We start from the raw sequence: 10,836 nt of genomic DNA on the forward strand, positions 1-10,836 counted from the left end.
TCTTAATGATTTCGGAACTCCTCCCAAACAAGGAGCCAAGTAGCGTAAATCAGATAGTGATAACTTCGATAGGGTTCGTGTGGCAGAATCGACGTTTGGCCTCCCGGCGCATTCAGAGGTGCAGCATGACCGCTCTGGACGCAATCTGACACTCGGATGCAGCGGCAGGTAACAGGAAAAGCCGGCGAACTTTGAATTACATTCCGCTTGTTCAGCGTGGAGCTCTGAGGCATGGTGGCGATGCAGTCTCAAATCCAAAAAGAGCTCCAGCATGACCGTAACGAGGATACTAGGTCTGATCGTATAGGGAGCAATCTGTTGTATCAGCTCCGTTAAAGAACCGAAATGCAAAGCGTTTAATAAAAAACTGCAGATACACAGCGGGTGAAAGGAACGGAGCAGAGACTCAAATGGACGCTCATGAAGGAGGGAGGGTACTGAGGATCCAGCTATCCCACAGTCCACACAGTCTCTGAATAATATTTGCATTATTGGCAGAGCTCCCAATGTCTGTAGGGTCAACACAGTGTCTGGCGTGTTCAGGGAAAGTCTCCTCAGTTTCTTCCCCCCCCCTCAACGCTGAAAAAAAGGTAAAATCATTCCTTGACTCTTTATTCACCTATGTGATCTGAATGCTGCTGGTAGACGGGACGCCACAGACTGAAGGCAGTATCCGCTCCTCTCATCTCCTCCTCTCTGGTGTAACGGTTCTGCAGACTGCCTACATCCAGAGAACGCCTAAGTCTCCACATCGAGGGACACTGACTCGCTAGCAGAGATAGGACAAACGGCTAACAGCTTAATCATTGAAACTTGGGGCTGAAATTTTTGCAATCACATTTGGGATTGACTGCCTTGGATGATCAACTTCCCCTTATCGGTGTCTAAAATAAGAGTCCATTCCTGATGGTAGTCATAGCCCGGGGAACCGCTTCCTAAGCTCCCCGCATCTTTTCTTCATAACAAGTTCTGTTTATTATTCTGTATACTTAATACTGTCTGAACAAACGGGGGAGTCGACTAGCCCCAGGAACGTGAGGGAGGAGGGAAGAACGGTGTGCTGTTGAGGGCAACCCTGTGATACTGAACGGAGCATTCCTTGTGCTCTCTGATACTACCTGGACTCTGTTACCTTGCATTGCATTCTACAGGACAAGTTGCCACTGACCGCTCTGAGCGCATCCGAAGCCGGATGCGGCTCTGCCGTTCCTAGCCGTAGCATCCCGACGAGCTTTCAGTGACGCCCATTATCTCCTGCTTTCAGTGTTCACGCTCTGATCAACATGCTGTGGGATGCAGTTCAATGCAAAGTATTCCAGCATGATACCTTCACGGCATCCATAGCAGACTGGTCATGCTGATGGTGAACATCTCTTTTTATCAGGCTCCGTATATTGACGACAGGAAATGCAAAGCTTTGAAAAATAAATACAGGATCTACCTCAGCGTGTGAAAACAGATAGGGAAAGCACACCAAACCGTCGGCATGGCAGGGAGGGAGGGCTGTAATGAGGACTACAGCTACAGTCCACAGCCACGCGTCTCTGAACTACTTTTGATTGTTTGGCGCCGCGCTCCATGTCTTGTCAGCGTATACACGATCGCGTTTCTCTCGTGGTACGGACTAGCTCGTTCCAGTTTTTTCCTCCCCTCAGCATGGTAAAAAAAAGTGAATAAATAATTTCTCTTGAGTTTCTGTTTTTATTTAACTGTCTGATCTGTGGTGTACTAATGCTGCACTGCAGAGCTGCTGCTGAGTGAGAAGCCATATCGCCTCTCTCCCTCCCAGGGGTAGCCGCCTGCCCCGCCAGTGAGTCTCTCTTGGCTGAGTCGTGTGCCGGCGGGCTCCGGGGTGAAAATTCGACGGATCCTCTTTTCTGAATGGATGCGTAAAGAACGCTCCGGTAACTGTCTCATCTATACACTGGGGCTGTAGTTCATCCAGACCCTTCCTCTCTTGCGTAAAGAAAGATCTGAAAGCTGCCAGCACATGATCAAGCCCCTATGCTGCTTCTCCCCCTACCTTGATCTCAGTAACATCTGTAGATTCTTATCTGCCAATTCTCATATCATACATGCAAAATGGGTGGGGGGGCCACTGCTGTGGTTACCCAGAGGTGGACATGCACATGGGTTGCCGTTACTTGCAGGGCTCCCTCTAGTGATACTGAACAGGAGCAGCCCTGCCCGCTGTACGCTGATTTAAATCACTGTCCACTCATCATCTTGTCTGGGCTGCACTCTATTTTTTATTAACCGTAAAGGGCAGGATTGACTCAGTCACAAGTGACGTCAATCCCCATTTTCTTCAAAAATTTACACAGGGTTTTATCTCCGTAGTCTGTTCCCATTTACTGGGAGTGGTAACAACAGAGCCGCAGGATGGTAGAGTTCTTTGCCGTCTACAGTAGTACATGTACCATTCTACCACACGAGAGGGGCGATGTAAGCGGATTTTCATGCAGGTAGCCATAATCATACCTCGAGATTTCCGTTCATGTGTATGATACTGCCTTGTGCAAAGCCTCCTATATGCTCTCAGTGCTGCAGATTCGTGCGGACATCTCTCTTCGTAGGAAGCGACTGCTCTTTTTCTAGACAGCCCGAGTACAAGGGGGATTGACTCGATTGCCAGGAGGGCGTAAGCTCGGCGCGGACTTCTCTTACCGGCAGACGGTCGGTATGAGGCCGGATGCTCCAGCCCATCCATATTTCAGGCTAGTTGATTCGGTCAGGTGAGATTGTCAACATCAAAACTCCATCCTTAGCTGGATCAACTTCCATGGCCACCGTCCTGGCCTGTTCATAGTACAAGCCATACACCATTTTCTGGGAGGTCTGATGAGCGTCGCATCGGGGCGACCTAAACTACCGGGACGTTCGGCTTAAACCCGCAGCGCCAGATGCTCTGCTTGCAACAAGTGGCCCCTAGGCACTCGCATCCACGCCCCGGCTCCACGCACGAGCCGGCTTCTTGATCCATTTAACAGTTTGAGAGAGCTTGAGACGTTCGCCCAAACCTCCTCATTTCGCTTTACCAGATAAACTGCGCAGCGGGAACGGGGCAGCTATCCTGAGGGAAACTTCGAGGGAACAGCTACTAGATTGGTTGATTGTTTCGCCCCTATACCAGGTCGACTCACGTTTGCACGTCCTAGGACGTCGGACCTTCCAGAGAAGTTTTCCTGGCTTCGTCTGCCAGCATAGTTCCCGGCATCTTCGGAGTACCAGAGACGCGTGTCATGCCCACGCTTCCCGACGGGGCGGCGAGACGAGGCCGGTGGTGCGCCTCCGCGACGGGGTTGCTCGGAGTCACTCCAGCCGGCCCGCGCCGGCCCTCACTTCATTGCGCCACGGCTTGCTCAAGCTCTGAATCGCGGCACATCGGTTATGACTGCTTGGTCCGTGTTCAGACCTGTGCGGGTGGGTGCCGACTGCCGGCCGGACAGCCCGGGCGCCCTGGGTAGCTCCCCGGCCCGGCGCGCGACGCGGTCGAAGGGCGACTGAGGATCAGCGACCCGTTGAAACCGAGCTGGGCGGGAGCAGGGGGGCGTCCCCCCGGGCACTACGGCCTACCAGAACCTCGCAACACCCGCCATGCTGCCTCCCGCGAAGGGGGGGGAAGGCGGGGCCGATGCGAGCAGGGGGCCGAGTTGGGGAAAAGGCGCGGGGTTCATATCTCGCCCGGGAGATGGGCGACAGGTCGCCTCGGGGCTGTAGACACCGCTGCCACCGGGCAGCGAGCGCCACCTGCCCGCGAGGCGCTCCCAGCCGACCGGAGCGGTCGCGGGGCGGCACCAGCTCGATGGATAAAGCGCCCTAGGGGCCGGGCGGCGAGCGTGCGCCCCGCGACACCAGTCGTCCCGCGAGCCACCCGGATAGCGGAGTGTATGCGTTTTGCGGGGTGGCAGCGCACGGGGATCCGGTGCGCTGACGTGGCTCGGAGCCCAAGGGCACTCATGAAGAGCAGCGGACAGTGTCGAGAAGGAGAGATAACATGTGATGGATCATCTCCGGGCCCCGGGAGTTAATCTCTCATCGGCCGAGGCAGGAACGGGGAGCAGCGGACCGGACCGAGACTGGTAACCCATCTCTGCTATCAAATGCAAAAGCAATTGATGCTGGTGGTAGCGCTCGAGTGTCGCCTCTGTCGCCCGGCATTAGCAGTACAAATGGTGACGGGAAAAAACCCAAAAGCCGATGGTCTCTAGTGGGACAGCTTGCATTGTTTCTGCAAGGGAATCCCATGGAAAAATGTGCCGAAAGGACTGTCCGGCTGATGTTTTCCCGGACAAGAAATAGACTGAAGGGACATGACGAACCAACCGCGACCCATACATTAAAGTATTAGCAAGATCAGGGAGCCGGGGGATCGATGGGAGGACGGAACGGGGGTCTGAGGACTCGCCACAGAGCCAGCGAGGTCCCTCAGGCAGTCCTGGTAAAGACAGGAATTTGCATTGCTTGGCTATAGCGCCCAGTGTCGTGAGCTGTACATACCAGGTGGTCTTTTATGGTTTGGACAGAAAAGGGCATAGCATTCACATTTCCCCGTAGCCCGCCAGCACTGAGATAATGAAAGTTAAGATAACAAGCAATCCTGAGTATTTAACAATGTCAGTCACAATGGCGCTTCGTTTGTGCTGAGAGTTGGTACTGATAGAGGCGAATCTGCAGCACTGAAGAGCATTAGAGCTTTGCACAGTGGCAGTATCATACCAATGAAGTGAATCTGAGGTGTGATTAAATTGCTACTGATAAATCCGTCCTCCCCCCTCCTGGTGGTAGATGGACACATACTACTGTAGACAGCAGAACTCTTACCATCTCCGGCCTCTTGTTTGGACACTCACCACGTAAATGGGACAGACCGGATAATAACCCTGTGTAAATTTTTGAAAGGAAAATGGGGATTAGACTCACTGGGGACTGAGTCAATCCTGCCTTTACGGTTATAAAAAATAGAGTCAGCCCAGACAAGAATAGGTACAGTATATTAAAAATCAGCGTAGCACAGGGCAGCTGCTCCGTGTCAGTTTCACAGAGGGAGCCGCTGCAAGGTAACGCAACCATTGCTTCCACTCTACCTGGGCTAACCACAGCAGTGCCCCCACCCATTGTTGGCATGATATTATGAGAATGCATAATAAGAATCACAGAGTAGTTACCTGAGATCATAATGAGGGGGAGGGAGCCAGCATGGGCTATGAACGTCCATTGCACTTCAGAATCTTTTCTTTACGCAAGAGAGGAAGGGGTCTGATGAAGCTCAGCCCCAGGTGAAAGATGAAGACAGTTACCAGGCGTTCTGTACCATCCATGTCAGAAAAGGGAGCAGTTCCCATTTTCACCCCGGAGCCCGCCCCGCACACTCAGCCAAGAACACTCACTGGGCGGCCCGCTACCTGTGGGAGGGCAGAGAGGCGGATACTGACTTCATGCACTAGCACATCGCGGCTGCAGCCAGCATTCAGTACAGAGGGACAGTTTACATGCAACAGAGAATTATTATATTCACTTTTTTTACTCATGCTGGAGGGGGGAAAAAACTGACGAGACTGTCCGTGACCACGCAAGACAAATCGTATGACGCTGCAGACATTGGGCGCGCAGCCAAAAATGCAAATAGTTGCAGAGACCGGCTGTGGAGACGGTAGCTGTAGTCCTCATTCACCAAGTACCCTCCCTCCTGCCAGGACCGTAAACGGTTGAGTGTTCTGGCTTTCCCAGTGTCTGTTTCACTCAACAGGCACGCTGTGTTGAGACCTGGTAGTTTATTTTCAAAGGCTTATGAGCATTTTCCTGTTCGTGTAATACGTAGCGTGATACAAGAGATTTGTTCACCTATAGCATGGATGCATCTGCTAACTCGATCCGTAGGTTCAATGCTGGAGATACTTTTGCATTGACTGCATCGCCACACTGTGGTGATCACGAGCTGGAACGTGAAAAGCAGGAATGTCACTCGAAAGCTCTGGTGATTCCCTGTTATAGCCGGCACTGACCGCATCCGAGTTCGGATTGCGGACCAGAGCGGTCAGTGGTGACTGTTCTGCCTAGATAATAGAGCAAGTGTAACAGATCCAGTGTATCAGAGCACACGGTGCCGTGTCAGTATTCACAGGGTTGCCCCTGCAGAAGCGCACCCGTTGCTTTCCTCCTCCCTCACACTTCCTGGGGCTACCGTTCAGTGCCCTCCCCCGTTTGTGTCATGAAGTATTAAGGAAGACCAAAAAGAAACAGAGACTTGTTAGTGAGAGAAAATGATGTCGGGGGGGAAGCATTAGGAGGCAGCTTCCGGGGCTATGAAGCCAGGCAGAATGGAGCTCTATTTTAGACACTAAAGGGAGATTAATTATGATCATTGCCAAGCCAAGTCAATCCCAAATGTGATTGCATAAAATTTAGCCCCAAGTTTCAATGATTAAGGCTGTTATTAGCCGTTCTGTCCTATCTACTGCTAGCGGTACAATGTTGGCCCTCGATGTTGAGCATTTAGGGCGTTCTCCTGGATGTAGGCAGTCTGCAAGAAACGTCTACCACCAGAGAGGAGGAGTATGGAGGGAGCGGATACTGCTCTTCAGTGCTGTAAGCGTCCCGTCTACCAGCAGCATTCATAACAATAGGGTGACATAGAAAGTAGTCAGGAATGATTCTCTACCCTTTTTTTCAACGTTGGGGGGGGGGGGGGGGGGGGGGACACGGATTAATGCCCAGAGTTCAACTGGGTTTTCCAACCGTCGACATCCACGCAGATCCACTGTGTTTTGACTGACCTCCTCACTACTTCAACTACTTGTGTTTCCAACTTTCCTCGCTAAGCGATGGGTAGCTATAATATTTCTAGAGACTGCTGTGGACGTGGGATGCTGTTGGATATGTCCTCGAGACCCTCCGCCTTCGCGGTATTTTAGCCTTTTAGCACACTGTGGAGAGTTTACCATCACCGCGCGGTCGGTCTCGTGGCGTGCCTGCACTGTCTCCGCAAGCAACTTTGTTCGAACTGCACGCGAAGTGATAGATCCACTGCTCTCGGCAGCGACGGGTGCTGTCAATTCAATACGCTTTGGCATTGTCGTGTCTGTGCCCGTGAGCATAAGGCATCCAAAACCAGGTTCACTTGTCTCCTATTACGCGATCAAGACTAGTATCTGATCCCGTACGGTCCATTGCTGTGGAAGTCTTTTGGATTTGAGACTGCATCGCCACATGCTGATCAGGCTCCACGCTGAAAAGCAGGAAATGTATTCAAACAAGTCTCGTCGGGGCTTTCTGTTTACCTGCCGCGCTCTGCAACGAGTCAGATTGCTGTCCAGAGCGGTCAGCTGCTGCACTCTTGGGATGCCAGCCCTGGAGGCCAATAAGTAGATTTCCGTCCATCGGAAAATATTTATGGCAGAGCAACGAACCTTGTAATCTGAGTTATCACTAATTCGACATTTTAGCGCTACCGTCATCCTCTTGTTTGGCGAGGAGTTCCCGAATCCGTGTTAAGGACCCATCAGGCACTGTGCTCTCAACACGGAAGTGGGAACTATGGGATAGCTGAGGAACAGCTACCCACAGTGCACCGCTCCTGAAATCGATGGTAGCCTTGGACCATGGACATAAGCAATCGATTTTTTGATCGCACTGTGGACACGCAAAACCGATTTTATAACATCGGTTTTGTAACATCGGTTTAAACTACTTCGAAATAATCGTGCAGTGTAGACGTACCCTAAGAGTCCATGAACCCTCCCCCGGAGCTAGGCTCCTAAACCAGGTCAGCGCTCTCTCACAAAAGACCACCTCACATACAGCAGGCCCCCCAACCACTGTAGTCAACAGCCTCAGGGAATGTCTGTTTTGAACAGGGATTTGAAGCCAGGTCTTCCACCTCACAGGGAAGTGCCCTAACTACCAGGCTATTTGCTACAATGGAGTAAGCTCTCCTGTTGAAACTGTTCCACTTTGTATAAATAAATATTAACTAGATCAGAGAAGGAAAAAACCAACAACATTTGACTGGTGGTTAGGACACTCCCCTATGATGTGGGAGAGCTGGGTTCAAGTCTAAAAAATGTGTCATTTATACAGGGTGGAACAACTTCTGGGACAGGCTTCTCTTAACTTCTCCTGTAGAAGACCTAAAAGCCTAGTGGTTAGGACATTCACCTGGAATGCAGGAGGCCTAAGTTCAAGGTCCTGCTACAAATCAGGCAAATCTCCAACATCCTGGGGGAGTGCCACAACCACTTGGCTATTAGGACATACATACACCCACATACATACATACACCCATATACATACATACACCCATGATATACATAACCCACTCATCCCTAAAAGTCTTATCCTTTGCTCTTTTCTGCTGATTAGGCCTGCTCTGAGAAAATTGGACCCAACAGGTAAACCTAGAAACCAGAGAAACCCCCAGTTTAAGAATTTCATCAGAACTGGGAGCAAACTTAAGGTGGAAAGCTGCTCAGTGCATCATGACAGTTCTGCACATGCATACTGACAGAAACTTTGGCATCTTGGGTCACTGGACACCTAAAGGATCAGGCAGCACCTGAACATGAGGCATCTAATTTTGGGCTTCGGTGCCTTAATCTCTTTGTGGACCTAGACCTAAGTGACTTGCCCAGGGTCACATAGGAAATCTGTGGCAGAACAGTGAACTGAACCAGATCTCCCAAAGCTCAAGATACCTCCTTAACCATTGGACCATTAGTCCTCTCTATCCATTTCACATCAGCATCTTGATAAAAACACACTGACATGCAATCCAGTATTTTTGTTCCCTATTTACTCTATGCTTCTATTGCTAACCAATTTTTCTTTAGATGCTTAGCTAAAATGTTAATTTGTAAGAAGTTCAGATTTCTCCAAATTTAGGCAGGCAGACAGCAATCATTCTAGAAAACATGTCATTAATTCTAAACTAAGTACCACCTTTCGTACCACTGAATCCCTTGCACAAACCTACAAATTTTCTCATGAGCCTCCTTTCCCCTAAAACCTCTATGCCCCACTGTTAAGTTTCAGAATATTTCATCTATCAATCACGAAAAGCTTCAGTCTATCATTTGAGCAGCAGTGCCCTGGATGTTGGAGAAGATATGCTTTTAAAAAAAAAACAACACAACATACATTTCTAGAATAAACCCTACAGGGGTTTACCTTTGTCACACTTAGCACAAGTGTGTGATACAATAAAATGTGTCAAGCCCAAAGTTACAAAGAAATTCAGATTTAGAGTTTTTTTCTTTCATTCTTGAATTAATTTCTATTGTCAAATTTTGGTTTTGTAGAATGAATCCTAGCTATTTACATACAATAATCTAAGAATATAAAGAGGTGCCCTAAAGCTAGATTCACTAAAACTGGTTCAGTGAGGTGTAAGTTTCCCTCTCTACTAGCGAGATCACTTTTTCCCCAACAGACAGTCAACCTGAGCAAGAGCAGATTAAAAATCTGCCAAAGACTGTGCTGCCCGCTGCAACTCCCATTAAAAAGCAATCAATCAATAAATATAAAAAAATTATTGATTCTGGATTATTCTTTCTAATAGCTGTATCCATGATGCCAATCAAGTCAGACCCTCAACAAGGAAAAAACCCTCCCACAGTTGAAACAGAAGGAGACACACACACACAAAGCTTGTAATACACACACCTAAAAAAAAACAATGAGGGACGCGTCAAGGGCCCCACGGGCACTCTGCCTCCTGCTCCTTCGGCGGCTGTAAGGATCAAGTCCTTTTATTCCCCACAAACTGAACATGTGGGAAGATGGGGAAAGTGCCCCCACACTGCTGGAGGTGTGGGTGTCTCAAGAGAGGGGCAGTTTGCAAAGGAAAGGCTACATCCCTACCTTTCTCTTCGGCAAACCGATCAATTGTACACAACTCACCACCACGGATCTGGGCATGGCAGGTTTGAACACGGAGCAGAAATCCAGCAGTTTCCTCTCATAATATTTACAGATTGCCAACTCCTCCCGGGGCTCCAGAAGCAGCGAGTCGCTCTGCCGAGCCTGCGGGAGAACATTAGCAACTTCACCGCGGGGCGGGAGCCTGAAGCGAGGGATCGGCAGTTGCTTCGGGCCCCGTCCGCTACCCTCCTCCGTGCGCCGGCCACAGCAGCACAGGCCGCCTCCATCGGGGCCGCCGCAGGAGGGGCAGCGGGATGCCGGGGACACTCCCGGGCCTCGCCTATACCCGCTGTTGCCGGCCGGGGGTGGGGGGAGCCGCGCCGAGCACCCGGGACTCGCCGACAGCTGCAGTCACGGTGTTCCCCGCGCCCGGCTCCCAACTTGCGTGTCCCCGGGACCGACCCCTCCACCCCCAGACGAGAGCGTCCCCACCGCGAGCCCGGGCGCTGGTTGGGCAGGGACGCGGCGGGGCCGGTCGGTACCTTTCCGCAAGCCACCGCTTTGCAGCAGAACTTGCGGTTGGCGTCGACCCGACAGCGGGCCAGCTCCTCCTCGCTGCGGAAGGTCCAGTGCCGCCTCTGCGTGCTGCTGTGGTACATCCCGCCTGCCCGCCCGAGGCCAACCGGCACCCGGAGCACGTCCGCCGCCCGCCCCAACAGACACTCCAGGAACACTCAAGGAGCGTTCAAGTCATGCCCCGCCCCCAGCGCGTGAAGTAAATTCGACATATCCCAGCATGTCTCGCGGCACTACGGATCCCGGCGTACTCTTCTCCCACCAAGCCCTGCAGTCCCAGCTTGCACTGCGGCCCCAGGAAAACCACAATTCCCAGGAGGTGCAGCGACACAGCTAATAGTAGTTCCCAGCGTTCCGTGCGCTAACCGGAGGCAAGCGGCCCCTCCCAGCCGGCAGTGAGCG

At 51.4% G+C, this 10,836-nt stretch overlaps 1 protein-coding gene across 2 annotated transcripts in view; it reads right to left on the reverse strand.

Annotated features, from left to right (window-relative positions):
* Nucleotides 1-10,612, reverse strand: part of CCNH (cyclin H) — a 33,345-nt gene extending 22,733 nt beyond the window's left edge. For both annotated transcript variants that reach the window (XM_032782686.2, XM_075067056.1), the window contains exons 1-2: nucleotides 10,401-10,612; nucleotides 9,898-10,020 (exon numbers count right to left, since the gene is read on the reverse strand). In XM_032782686.2, coding sequence (XP_032638577.1) covers nucleotides 9,898-10,020; nucleotides 10,401-10,517 — 240 coding nt within the window. In that variant the 5' untranslated portion in view covers nucleotides 10,518-10,612. The remainder of the gene's footprint in view (nucleotides 1-9,897; nucleotides 10,021-10,400) is intronic.
* Nucleotides 10,613-10,836: the final 224 nt, after the last annotated feature.

The sequence above is a fragment of the Chelonoidis abingdonii genome, chromosome 6 (genome assembly GCF_003597395.2).
Source record: "Chelonoidis abingdonii isolate Lonesome George chromosome 6, CheloAbing_2.0, whole genome shotgun sequence".
In the NCBI taxonomy this organism is placed as follows: domain Eukaryota; kingdom Metazoa; phylum Chordata; order Testudines; family Testudinidae; genus Chelonoidis; species Chelonoidis abingdonii.